A 14,167-nucleotide genomic window follows, 5' to 3' on the forward strand; every position below is an offset into this window, starting at 1 on the left:
GCCAGGGTACAGAAAGAACGCAGGTGGAGCACGTTGTTCTTCGGAACGGCAGAGTAAAGTTGAGGTTTTCATGTCCCGGCGTGCTTTGCGGCTACGTATTTGTGACGTCAGCGGATGAGGAAGCGCCGTTAGTGCGGCCTTAGCTGCGCCAAAACTGCCCGAAACAGAGAGGCGTAAGCCAATACTCGAGCCCCATTGATCTATATTGTATACAGCGTCAACCTGGGCTGTAGCTAGCGGGCGTCCGTAACATATATCCGTATGAGATAAGCTGCCTGTAAATCAGATTTCCCCCAGGACTGACGTGCGGTGCATATAAGCACTGGGAATACTGACTTAGACACATTCCGCTCCAAGGGGCCGCTTCCTGTCACTTGTTGGAACCATGTCGGACCCCCCAAGTTCCTCCACCCCATCATCCTCGGACCCTGCCCGCATCATAAAAGTGACTGTAAAAACCCCCAAGGAGAAAGAGGAATTTGCCGTACCTGAAAATAGCAGCATCAGGGAGGTGAGTCCCGAAAAGACGGGGTGATGCTCTTTCCCTCTGCCAATGGAAACTGACAGCTTAATTATAGTCTGACGTTTAGTGTGTCACTCAGACTTAATGTCAGTGTTAGTGTGTCTCTCAGACCTAATGTCAGTGTTAGTGTGTCTCTCAGACCTAATGTCAGTGTTAGTGTGTCTCTCAGACCTAATGTCAGTGTTAGTGTGTCTCTCAGACCTAATGTCAGTGTTAGTGTGTCTCTCAGACCTAATGTCAGTGTTAGTGTGTCTCTCAGACCTAATGTCAGTGTTAGTGTGTCTCTCAGACCTAATGTCAGTGTTAGTGTGTCTCTCAGACCTAATGTCAGTGTTAGTGTGTCTCTCAGACCTAATGTCAGTGTTAGTGTGTCTCTCAGACCTAATGTCAGTGTTAGTGTGTCTCTCAGACCTAATGTCAGTGTTAGTGTGTCACTCAGACCTAATGTCAGTGTTAGTGTGTCTCTCAGACCTAGTGTTAGTGTGTCTCTCAGACCTAATGTCAGTGTTAGTGTGTCTCTCAGACCTAATGTCAGTGTTAGTGTGTCTCTCAGACCTAATGTCAGTGTGTCTCTCAGACCTAATGTCAGTGTGTCTCTCAGACCTAATGTCAGTGTGTCTCTCAGACCTAATGTTAGGGTGTCTCTCAGACCTAATGTCAGTGTGTCTCTCAGACCTAATGTCAGTGTTAGTGTGTCTCTCAGACCTAATGTCAGTGTTAGTGTGTCTCTCAGACCTAATGTCAGTGTTAGTGTGTCACTCAGACCTAATGTCAGTGTTAGTGTGTCTCTCAGACCTAATGTCAGTGTTAGTGTGTCACTCAGACCTAATGTCAGTGTTAGTGTGTCTCTCAGACCTAATGTCAGTGTGTCTCTCAGACCTAATGTTAGTGTGTCTCTCAGACCTAATGTCAGTGTTAGTGTGTCTCTCAGACCTAATGTTAGTGTGTCTCTCAGACCTAATGTCAGTGTTAGTGTGTCTCTCAGACCTAATGTCAGTGTGTCTCTCAGACCTAATGTTAGTGTGTCTCTCAGACCTAATGTCAGTGTTAGTGTGTCTCTCAGACCTAATGTCAGTGTGTCTCTCAGACCTAATGTTAGTGTGTCTCTCAGACCTAATGTCAGTGTGTCTCTCAGACCTAATGTCAGTGTTAGTGTGTCTCTCAGACCTAATGTCAGTGTTAGTGTGTCACTCAGACCTAATGTCAGTGTTAGTGTGTCACTCAGACCTAATGTCAGTGTTAGTGTGTCTCTCAGACCTAATGTCAGTGTTAGTGTGTCTCTCAGACCTAATGTCAGTGTTATTGTGTCTCTCAGACCTAATGTCAGTGTTAGTGTGTCTCTCAGACCTAATGTCAGTGTTAGTGTGTCACTCAGACCTAATGTCAGTGTTTGTGTGTCACTCAGACCTAATGTCAGTGTTAGTGTGTCACTCAGACCTAATGTCAGTGTTTGTGTGTCCGCGACTGACCATAGCCGACACAAAGTGCATTCAGTTTATCTAATTGATGTTTTCACCCTCTACATATTTATACACCATGCACAGCGCAAAGGAAATATTTCACTTAAACACTTTTTAAAAGATCACTCTCAAACTCGGCTACGTTATTGCAGTCTACAATATAATTACCTACTCCTTCCTTTTAAAAGCGGCCATACACATCATAACTTATAGTTGGAAAATTTTAATTAATAGGCAAAGAAAAACAGTTTGGTTGTTTTCAGGCAGATTACTTAGACATACTGAGAGTATGGGTGCAGGCAATCACATTGCTTTGTCACTGTCATGAGTCATCACTTACTTAGGACAGTGACATGCAGCAATTACATATGTTTGTCATAAGAGCATTTGCAAGGCAAGCAAGAAAATCCTTAGAATCATTGCCTGGTCAGACACTGGCGCTTGGAAACTTGCCACTCATGTAACAACACCCAGAATCATGGCACTTGCCTTTATCGACAGGAAGTTGGACATTTTACTACAGGATTTTTATTTTATGTTTGCTAAATCAGCAGTGGGGTGTTTATTTCTAATAAAAGGAAACATTTGTGCATGTATGAGTAATAGTAGGGCTTATAATTTGGTTGCTGATGGTGTGTCAGTTGACTGTTACTTTGTGCAATTGTTGGGTCCAAAAACAATTATAAACTACAGGTATAGGATCCCTTATCCGGAAACCCGTTATCCAGAAAGTTCCGAATTACAGGAAGGTCATCTCCCATAGATTCCATTTTAATCTAATAATTCAGATTTTTAAGAATGGATTGCTTTTTCCCTATAATAATGAAACAGTAGCTTGTACTTGATCCCAGCTAAGATATAATTAACCCTTATTGGATGCAAATCAATCCTATTGGGTTTATTTGATGTTTTAATTATTTTTTTAGTAGACTTAAGGTATGGAGATCCAAATTACAGAAAGACCCCTTATCCGGAAAACCCCATGTCCCGAGCATTCTGTATAACAGGTCCCATACCTGTACTGATTTGTAAACCACAACAATAGTTTGTTGCCTATAGACAGTTTTATTAGATTGCCCCATTATAAAATATAATTTGATTATAATCCTGGGTGCTAAACTTTTATTTACACACATATATATATATATATGGTTATGAATATATGTTATTTCCTTGTTACCTCTTTTACCTTGAGCCAGAACTTTGTCATTCACCGATCACCTGACATCAATGACCAAAGGTCAATGCAGGTTTTAGGGGTAAAAATGCCAGCTGTGTTCATTTCCTGTTGTAACCTAGTATGTATGTATGCCCTTGGTTTGTGTGTCAGCACAATAGCTCATATGAGTCAGCAGGATGGGCTTAAATCTTAAAATAGTGTTTAATTTTGTGGTAATTCGGTAGTATGTATTTAAAACATATATTTTTCAATGTGCTTAAATAAAGGCTGTTTTTTGTTATACGTTTCTAAAGAAACCTACAGTGTTCATAGGTGTAGTCTCTCATTTATTTGGCTTAAGTCACAGAACAGGTTAATCTGATTCATAGTCAGAGGTATGTGCAGCAGCAGCTCCAGGGTTTATGAAATATATTGCATCTGTTTGGCATTTCCCTTGCCACTGAGTTGTCTCGCTCGCATTCATACTATTGGTCTGTTGTTTAAAAATGTTTTTAAGACGTCTTGAAGGAAATGTTGCTTGATAATTTGAGTTTAGTTGGTGGTGTTCATTTTCCATTTTTTTTTTGTCTATATCTAAACAATTTCTTTTAGTTCAAGGAGGATATCTCCAAGCGCTTTAAATCCAGCACAGAACAACTTGTTTTAATATTTGCTGGAAAGATTTTAAAAGACCAGGACACCCTTAGCCAGCATGGAATCCATGATGGATTGACAGTTCACCTTGTCATCAAAACTCAAAACCGGTAAATAACTGAATTTATTTTCATAGTTTCCATTGTCTATATAATTCATGTTACTCATATTTGTAAATTGCTTTTAATACTGCTTTACCCTAGATCACAGGCTGCAACGGCTTCTCAAGCAAGCAGCTCCAGCACATCCGCTACCAACTCTACAACATCAAGCAGTAGTACCACTACAACAACAACCACAGGCACTCCTCTTGGCTTAGGTAAGATTATTACCTTTTACATATATTTTTCTGATATATCTGATATTGGAGGGGGTCCAGTCGAGATAAAATTTATGTCACACTAAGATGTTAAAAAGCCCTTTGACAACTTGAGGCCAAAAAAAAGTTATGTCCTGCCTGCAGGCTCTAGGGCTCCCTTCCCCCAACATACCCTATTTATATCAGCTGAATGCTGAGTGTTGTAGCTCTGAATTAGCTAGGTATAACAATTCATGGCTTTAGGCTTTCATCACATGGTCATCTAGGTCATCCACCGTCTGTCCTCTGCTGACCCTTGTTCTAACGTCCACTGCTCTGACAGGTATGGAATATGAGCTCTTACATTTATAAGGAAACCTCATAGTAGTTGTCTTAGCTGAGAACTATCTTAATTTGGTCAAGTGCTCTTCAGATTTATGTACATTGCTGGCCATAGGCTGACACTATACATCAACACATTGTTTCCCAAGAAACAGGTGCATATTGCTTGGAAAACTCTGATTACAGTGTTGCTCTGAGTGTAAAACTTGCTGATCTGGTTTCCTTGGGGGAATGTGTCCTAGCAGTTTTAGACTTTTATCTGGCACTGGCATGGAGCACCATCCAGGCAGAATAAAATATAATCTTTTATTACTCATAAAAACATCAAGAAAAAACAGCTGGCTTCACCCAATAACCACAAGCTTGGCTTGACGTATTTTGTGGCCGAGTGCGACTTCCTCATAAGCTTCCTGTTATTGTTTCTTTGCTTACAATCAATCAATCAATACAAGTCTTAAAACCAGCTACCTGTTTAATTCACATCTTACAGGGCTAGTAAACTTTGCGTGACATTAATAGATTTGCTCTCGGTACCCATGTGTCATGCATCTAAAATGAAAGCTATTTATTCATTCATCATGTCAAGTTTTGCCAACCCTAGAGACAGGTACTGCACTATAGGGTACCTGTCCATACTTTACACTCCAAAATAATTGTTTGCTGACTTTTCTAGAACAGGTTAAATTGTAAAAGGTTGCATATAGACAGTCCTTGTTCTAAAACAGTTTTTCGTCATTAGGGGATACATGCCATCACTGAAATGCAGCATCCAGTCAGATGAACCCATAACTCGTTAAAAATGCAATATATGAAAACTTTGCTTGCATCGATAGAAAAAAGATTTAAAAGTATGCAGGGCAATAAAATGGACTTTCATTAATATCTAGAACAGCATATAAGGATATCTTACCCTAGCTGGTGTTTAAGGTAGAATGTCAGCCACTGTTTGAGTCCCTAGAGTGTCTTTACATTCTTATTCTGCTTCCTGTTTAGGAGGTCTGGGTGGGCTAGCAGGGCTGAGCAGCCTGGGCATGAATGCATCCAACTTTTCTGAACTCCAAAGTCAGATGCAGCAGCAGCTTATGTCCAACCCAGAAATGATGGTTCAGATCATGGAGAATCCATTTGTTCAGAGTATGCTTTCTAATCCTGACCTCATGAGTCAATTGATAATGGCAAATCCACAAATGCAACAGTTAATCCAGCGGAATCCAGAAATAAGCCATATGCTTAATAACCCGGATATTATGCGGCAAGTATGTAATTTATATGTAATATCTGTACTCTGAATGATTAATTATAGTCTAACTTTATTACATTGTCAGTGGTACAAAACTTTTAATTAGGCGCAATTATTATATTTAAGTAAATTGACGTTCATTTGAAGGATTACTTTTTTCTTGTCTTTGCTTTAGTATGCCAAGTGCTTTGCAATACAATAAAGGTTAGTGTTTATCATAAAGAAAAAAACGTTAAAATCTATTGCACAATGTTTATTTTAAAGACATTAGAACTTGCTAGAAACCCAGCAATGATGCAAGAGATGATGAGGAACCAGGACAGAGCCCTGAGCAACTTAGAAAGTATCCCTGGTGGTTATAATGCCCTGAGAAGGATGTATACTGACATACAGGAACCCATGCTGAATGCTGCCCAAGAACAGGTAATTTGAGCTATACTGTGTGGGGTACTATAGGGGGAAAGTGGAACAGAAACATTTGCAGCCCCTATAAACAGTTCCCCATTCATATGTCTAATAAACAAGGTAGTGTCATGAAGCCCACTTTCAAATGGTTACGGTGTGTCTTTTATTACTGTAAGGATACAAGAAAAAGAACCTTGCAGGTCTGATGATCACCATTGAACTGCTTTATTATTTACAGAGGTGTAAAGGGTAGATTAAACCTTTCCTTGCTTAGGGTTGGTGTCTATCCGTGACATGTATAGTCAGTAATGTCGCTGTGTGGCATAGATTGGAGAGTAGTCCAGAGAGTGAGTAGAGTATAATCATATGGGCATGACGGTAATTTAATACTACAGTAGGTTCTGTTACTGGTTGCATGTAAAGGGGTTGTTCACCTTGAATTTAACTTTTAGTGTCATGTAGCCATTGATATTTCTGAGACATTTTGCAATTGGTTTTCATTTTTGTAGTTTTTCAGTTATTTAGCTCTTTATTTAGCAGCTCTCCAGTTTGGAAAATCCATAGCTATCTGGTTGCTAAGGTCTTGCTTACTTTAGTGTGAGTTGGACTGGACAATGAGGGACTAAATAGAAAGATAAGGAATAAAAAGTAACAATAAAAAATAAAATTGTAGTTTCAAAGAGCAATAGATTTTTGGCTAGCAGGGTCAGTTTCCAGCTGGATGGATGTAGACGAAGAAGGCAAGTAATTAAAAAAACTATAACAAATAATGAAGACCAATTGCAAAGTTGATAGGAATAATACATTCTCTTAAAGGTGAACTACCCCTTTAAAGTGTTAAAGAACAGCTTTGAGACTGTTCCATTCAGCGCTTTCACTATTTGCAAAGTAAAACTAAAATCACTAAAATTCACTTTTCAGTTCGGAGGCAATCCTTTTGCTTCTCTTGTAAGCAATGCATCAAATGCAGGCAACCAACCTTCTCGAACAGAAAATAGAGATCCTTTACCAAATCCATGGGCTCCTCCTTCTAGCACTGCAGGGTCTACATCCACTGGGAGCACTACAGGAGCAAACAGCACAGGCAGCAGTACCACCACTACAACAAGCTCAACTCTACCTAATTTGGGAGGTATCATTGTTTCAATTCTTTTTTTTATACAATCTAAATTATTCACTCCGCCCCCACCCAACGGCATTTAAAGTATGATTAAAAAGTTGTATTAACACAGTCATCATTTAGTCTTCATGACTGATTGACTTCTAAGCTGCTTAGCTTTTGTAATGTGATATCACTCCTACACCTGAAAGACTAGTGATACTGTCACTTATTTGTATAAACAAGGACTCTTGTCAGTATGCAACATTACAGAGATGTCTTCCTGGCAGTGCGCCTCCAACCTGCAGTTGCCACTTTTGTGGCTAACAATGAGTATCAAAAAGTTGCAAAGCTCAACTCATCAGGCAGGTCCCTTGTTTTCTAGTCAGGTAACAGCTTAGTGTGATTTCACTTATATGTTCAAAGAATCAGAAGGAAAAATCAGAATACACTGAATGGAGCAAAGAGCACAACAGAACAAAGAGTGACAGGGGCGAAAAATGACAGTTTTGTTTTCTTATTTTTAACTATAGTAGTACATTAAATATTTCATTTCAGAAAGGCAGACAGTTAAGTAAGTCGCATCTTAGGCTGTCTACTGAAATGCAAATCTTTGAAATAATGGTTGCTTTTTTTTTTAATTAAAGCTGGCATGTTTAATACTCCTGGCATGCAAAGCTTGATGCAACAGATAACAGAGAATCCTCAGCTGATGCAGAATATGTTGTCTGCACCATACATGAGAAGCATGATGCAGTCTCTTAGCCAGAACCCTGAACTCGCAGCTCAGGTAAGCATTTATTATTTACAGGGATGATTTATGTACGCATCAATGGCTGATTTTTGTTTTACATTTCCCATACAGAAGAATATATGTAATTAATAAAAATGTAGCTGGATGTAATTGGGTAATTTAGCTAATTGTTGTGTATGTAAAATTATGCTGTAAACATTTAATACCAGGCATTTATATTTTCTTATGCTCTTCAGGTCATGCAGAATAATCCTCTCTTTTCTGGAAATCCTCAACTGCAAGAACAGATGAGACAGCAGCTTCCATTTTTCCTTCAACAAGTAAGAGTCCACCATGGACATTTGATCAATGCAATTTACCTGCAGAAATACTATGGATTTTTTGTCTTTCTTTTTACTGATATAAGGCCTATACTAAGTTTGCTGCATGCCCAAGTAGGCCTAATGATTTTATAAATATATATTTATATGTGTATGTGTGTAATTATATAAATATGTATATTGAAATTATATAAAATATTTAAATAATATAAATAATGTGTTTGTTTAAAATGCAAACATGTATGTCCAAAGCTTGCATATAATAATAAATTATTTGTGCTTCAGCATTATAACTTTTTTTTTTTTTTTTTTTTTTGTAATCTTGCTTTTAGATGCAGAACCCTGAAACTTTATCAGCAATGTCAAATCCAAGAGCAATGCAGGCTTTGCTGCAGATCCAGCAAGGGTTGCAAACACTTGCTACTGAAGCACCATCTCTAATGCCAAGGTTTGCCATAAAGCCTTCCTTAAGTACTGTTAATAATCAATAAATAGGTACACACTTTGAAATTAAAAAAAAACAAAAACTGCTGGATATTATATTTAGATACTTCTCTCTGCTTTGTTGATTTAACATTGCCAACCAGAAGTAGAACATATGGCTTGGATTAAAAAAAAAAAGTGTTCTAACCTATTGTTAGTGGAATTTTTGGCTTTAAAATCTAAAATATACAGATTTCTGGAGCTGTGCTTTGGAAATTTGATAGTGTACTGCTGGGAGTTTTTATACAATACATATACAATAGGTATATACCTATACAATAAAATTTGTTTCTGATATTTTTTTTGTTGTTGTTTTTTTTTGCATTTTGTAGGTATGTAGAAGCCTATATCCTGTTATTTGTAACTAATTCCAGCAGATTTTGAAAGCTTTGGTTTTCTTTAAGTAAACTAAAAGTCCCCCTCTCATGGAACTACAATATGCTCAGGCAAAAAAACACCCTGCCTCTACTACCCCTAATTTCAAAATTATAATTACAGTAAATAGGCCTTTCAGATAAAGGATAATTGATAGTGCATTGTGTGGCATAAAGACTATGTAACATGTATAATTTCTCCAAAAAATGCCACTTTAATTACCTGTTACTGATTGCAGTGGGGAAAAAATGAGAAACTTGAATTTTCCAAAAAGAAATCCTAATGAGTGGTAGGATTCCTATATGTATAGGGAATAAAATGTGACAGATACATTTTCTAAAGTAAAGTATTTCCTTGTCCCAATACTATATTGCCCACTGTAAACACTTTCATTCTGAAGACAGATTACTTTAATATTGCTACTTTTTGCCTCTCTTATTTCATCATTTATCTGTATGTACTCAATTTAGTCTCTTCTGCTTTGTGTTTACCTTCCCTTTCCTTCAGTATGCACTTTCTTTGGCTTTAAATTGTATGGCTCCATCTGATTCTCTGTATGTCTTCTAATATGTTATTTCCTTCCTAAGTTTTCTGTTCCTTCTCAGAATCACTACATTCATGCTTTAAAAATTGGGTATATGGAGAAATGAACATGGATACATCTTGTCAAATTATATTAATCTTTCACATGTGTATTTATATAATTATACCTTATATAACAATTTTTTGTTTTCTCTACAGAACAAATCCACCTTTTGGTGGACTGGGGAGTCCTAATTCATCACCTGCAAGTGTTCCTTCCTCTGCGCCCACAGAAAATTCAAGTCCACTGTCAGGATTATCTGAACCAGGGCATCAGCAGTTTATTCAACAAATGCTGCAAGCCCTTTCTGGTGCTAATCCACAGGTAAGAATGCCAATTTATTTGATCAAAAGTGTAGTCCAGTTTTTAAGAAAAACAGGGGCTGATTTATTTGAAAATGTGACATTACAGCCAAAGTTGGCTTGTATAACACTTTTTGGTTGAAATGTTGTCCTCCTTCATACTACAAAAATGGATGTAACTTGCTTTTCATCTAGCTTTGCTTAAGAGTTGCATGAGGCCTTTATATTAGTGCCCTCATCTTCTAATATTCTATTAGAACAAGACTATCCATTTAGAGGCTGTATTGCCATGAGGCGCCTTTTATTTGACATGCAGATGTGTATTACAGCAACACAGCACATAGGAATGCAACACTCTAAACAATTGATAATTTATGAAGCACCAACATATTCCACAGTACTGTACAGTATATGAGGTTAAGACTAATAATTTACATTGCTTAGTCCCAACTGACTGTTTTTATTTATTTTTTTTTTGGCCTATCCCCTGCAGAATCAGAATCCAAATCCAGAAGTTAGGTTTCAGCCACAGCTCGAACAACTAAGTGCGATGGGGTTTTTAAACAGAGAAGCTAACTTACAAGCTTTAATAGCCACTGGTGGAGACATCAACGCAGCTATTGAACGACTACTGGGCTCTCAACCATCATAGCAACATTTTTCCACCAAGAAACAAAGTGTAATTTATTTTTGATAATGGCTCTTCAGTCTGGATAAAACACCTGCTTTATTTCAATCGGACTCACGGATTACCTTCTTGTTCCAAACCAGATGCATTAGAGCTGGGGTTGAAGTCTAGTTGTTTTTCTGAGAAAGTGAGGCTTAGAGGTTTCGTTTGGATGTGCTGCATGCATCAGGCCACACCTGTACCCCTTCTTCCTGTTGCATTGCCTCGTGATTTTTTAAATGAATAGCTTTTGCAGTTGGGTTAAGCCAGGGATGTTCAATCTTTGGCCCTCCAGCTACGGTTGAACAGTTTGAGGCTGGATGAGACTGATCTGCAAGGCCACAGCTTGCTTATCCCTGATTTAACTGATTTCATGAGTCTTTCAGCTGTTAAAAGGTATTTTGCTTTAAACCAATAGCCTTCTGTAGTAATTTATGTGGAATACAAACTATACAGGAAGTAATATGTAAGGTTATAATTAGTGATACAATATCGCTTTTTGTGACTTCAGCATGTATTTTTGCTAGCATTGTGCTGTAAGATTCATATTGCTTATTAATCATTTGCTTTCACTTTTTTTTTTCCTTGATTGGGGGGGATTAAACTAAAAATGCTCTTTTGCAACATGACAAAATTATTCCTGACATATACACACACATGTAATCACAAACTTGTCTTTAGGAAAATATGGTATAGCAAGTATGTGCAACAGAATCTTGTCAAATAAATACGAAGGATAATCCTTAACAAGGAACCTTTAATTTAAATAGACTTCTATTTAGTTAATCACTATGTTAGTGATATTCTGGAACAAATTGTTATGCTATGTCTTGACAAAATTCCTGTAAAACTGTTTAGTGTAGCTTATTTTGTATGACATTATGCCAAATTTAACCAAATCCATTCTGAGACACTTCCCTTGTAGTGAAGGCTTTTGAAGTGTGACTGACTCTTGGTGATCTGTATGGAGTAGACTGACTTCACTGGGTCTTCTTTTTTTTGCGATAATTTTCAAAATTCACATGCTATTTAAATTCATTTTAACAGCCTTGTACAAACAGATAATCTTGAGTTTTTATCTGTAGTTATTTCTCCTTGGCACAGGAAATAAAAAAACAAACCATATGTTGTTTGTTCTATTTATTTTAAAAAATTGTCAAAAGAGAAGTGTAATGTTTGTTGCAATATCTGGGGTCGCACCCTGTGTGAGGCAGTATCACTAGTAAAGGCAGCTCCTTCAGAAATCAATGTTGTTGCAGACATATAAAACAAACTGAAGAATAATTTGCTGGTCCATATGCATAAATATAATATTGGGAAAATATATTACAGACATGAAAGCAGGCTCTATATTTAATTCTTTTCCCTGTCTCATGTTTGCCTTATTTTGTAAGTAGTAAGCTGCACATTTTCCAGTACTGCCACTGTGAACCCTAATACCACCATTTGTCCAGATGGAGCATCATGTGTCTTGGTTTGCTTAGATAAACACAGTCGGCCTGCTGATGCAACTCCAGGAAACCATGCAGATGAGACTTGCTTTGGGATGTGGCAAATAAAGGCCATTTCATTCAGATGTTCTTCACAAAGGACTTGATTTTAATCCGAGGAGAAAATGAAGAAGGTAAGAGAAATTAACTGTAGGTGTGCCAAGTACACACAAGCTGTATGCAACTACTAAATCATATACTGGATATTGGATGTTTTATACCTGAAGGCTGGCTTCATGTGCTGTAATTGTCCACTCATCGAAAGAGAAAAAAACCTTCCAGGGCCATGTGTCTAGGTTGTATAGGAGACAGCATTTCTCAGTTTCACATCCTTCACAATAAAATAATTTGCCCTCTTTGAGTTGAGGCATCTGCCACCACAGTAAGCAGAACATTGTTTTGCACAATCAGCCAGTGCTGTACAAATAAAGCATAATTGTAATGTAGTTATGGTTAATCCGGTTAAAAGCAGTGACACAGGGTAGTTTTGGACATTTAGCCCATTTTGATATGGTTTTTTTTCCAGTCCAAAAATATAGTCCTTAAGAGATAATCACCGAATACTCAATGAGAACAATGAAGGGCAATTTTCGGGGATTTGGTCCATTTAGAAATCACTTGCATTAGACAATATCCATGGATTTTTTTCCCCCTAGCAATTTTTTCCCCTGGAGATGGACCCAGAGACAAAATATAGCCTGAATGCTTTGTAACAATGCTGGCAAAGAAAAGGCAGATCCATCCTGTAGTGATACTTAATTTACTAATTACTCCCAAAAGTGGGTTACACATGGGTGGAGGATAGTGTGATGAGTGAATTTTTTTCTCCAAACATGGATTTGCCATTTTTTTTTTTTTTGCAAAACTACTGGCAAAATTTGTCATGACAAAAAATTCTTGGAGGGAGAGAAAGTTTTGGTCGTATCAAACAAGTCACTGTCACTGCATGTTGTAGGCATGTCAAAAACTTTGTGGTTGCGTCAATAAAGTAACACAGTAACAGCAGTTTCTCTAATTTGTTGGCAAAACAGTACAGATTCACTCATCACTAGTGGTGGAACATATTACCTTCCAGCCCAGCCCCTACCCAACCTATCTACTTGGTTTTAGCACTACTAGTGATTACATTACATTACATTAACATTTATTTATAAAGCGATTGTTCAGCGAAATCTCACCCAGGACTATGAGGGTGCCTAGACACACAATCTCCCATTGAAGGCGGCTATTTTCTAGGCCCAGTGATTCTGCCTTTCTCAAAAGACTACAGCTTTTTGGGAAACCACTGTTGAACTCCACCACCTAAACAAAGCTAAGTATTAAGTGTTGCAACAGTTTTATTTCACTAAAGTACATTTAGCATTGTGTGTATTGTTTAGGATTGTTTGTTGCCATTTTTGTTAAGTAGTAGTAGTAGTAGTACATATGTTGTGCACCAGTATTTATTTCCTTGACATATTACTGCAATTTCTAAACCTAAAAGGGTGGGTCACATTTTAGTAAACTTTTAGTGTTATAGAATGGCCAATTCTAAGCAATTTTTCAACTGGTCTTCATTTTATTTATTTTTTTATAGTTTTTGAACTATTTGCTGCCGCCGCCTTCTAACTCTTGCGGCTTTCAAATGGGGGTCACTTTCTCCATCAGCCAAAAAACTATTGCTCTGTGAACCTACAGTTTTATTTTTATTGTTACTCCTTTTTCTAGTCAGGCCCTCTCCTGTTCATATACCAGCCTCTCATTCAAACCACTCCCTGGTTGCTAAGGTATTTTGGACCCTAGCAACCAGATCGCTGCTGAAACTCCAAACTTAAGAGCCATAAAAAGTGAAATAACTAAAAAAAATTAAGACTAATTGCACATTGTCTAAAAATTTTACTCTCTACATCATACAACCCCTTTAAAGGCTGTGACAGACAGGGAGATTAGTCGCCGCACAACAAATTCCTATAACTGTGTATCCTGTGCTTGTGCATCAACAGCAAGTCTCACATTCAGGCACATAAACAAGAT

At 37.7% G+C, this 14,167-nt stretch overlaps 1 protein-coding gene and 1 long non-coding RNA gene across 3 annotated transcripts; one reads left to right on the forward strand and one right to left on the reverse strand.

Annotated features, from left to right (window-relative positions):
- Positions 1 to 11,789, forward strand: ubqln1 (ubiquilin 1). Of its 2 annotated transcripts, none has more exons than XM_031897220.1 (11): positions 1 to 511; positions 3,755 to 3,906; positions 4,000 to 4,115; positions 5,430 to 5,692; positions 5,941 to 6,099; positions 7,003 to 7,213; positions 7,828 to 7,970; positions 8,171 to 8,254; positions 8,587 to 8,702; positions 9,854 to 10,019; positions 10,497 to 10,649. In XM_031897220.1, exons 1-11 carry the CDS (start codon positions 386 to 388, stop codon positions 10,647 to 10,649), a joined length of 1,689 nt encoding a protein of 562 aa, XP_031753080.1. In that variant the 5' UTR covers positions 1 to 385.
- Positions 11,658 to 13,842, reverse strand: LOC105948530. The gene is made up of 2 exons (XR_001171954.3): positions 12,376 to 13,842; positions 11,658 to 12,256 (listed from the first exon to the last, which is right to left on the reverse strand). It is a non-coding gene; the product is annotated as an uncharacterized LOC105948530 (long non-coding RNA).
- Between the last annotated feature and the right edge of the window lie 325 nt (positions 13,843 to 14,167).

Source organism: Xenopus tropicalis, chromosome 1 (assembly GCF_000004195.4).
Source record: "Xenopus tropicalis strain Nigerian chromosome 1, UCB_Xtro_10.0, whole genome shotgun sequence".
NCBI lineage: Eukaryota > Metazoa > Chordata > Amphibia > Anura > Pipidae > Xenopus > Xenopus tropicalis.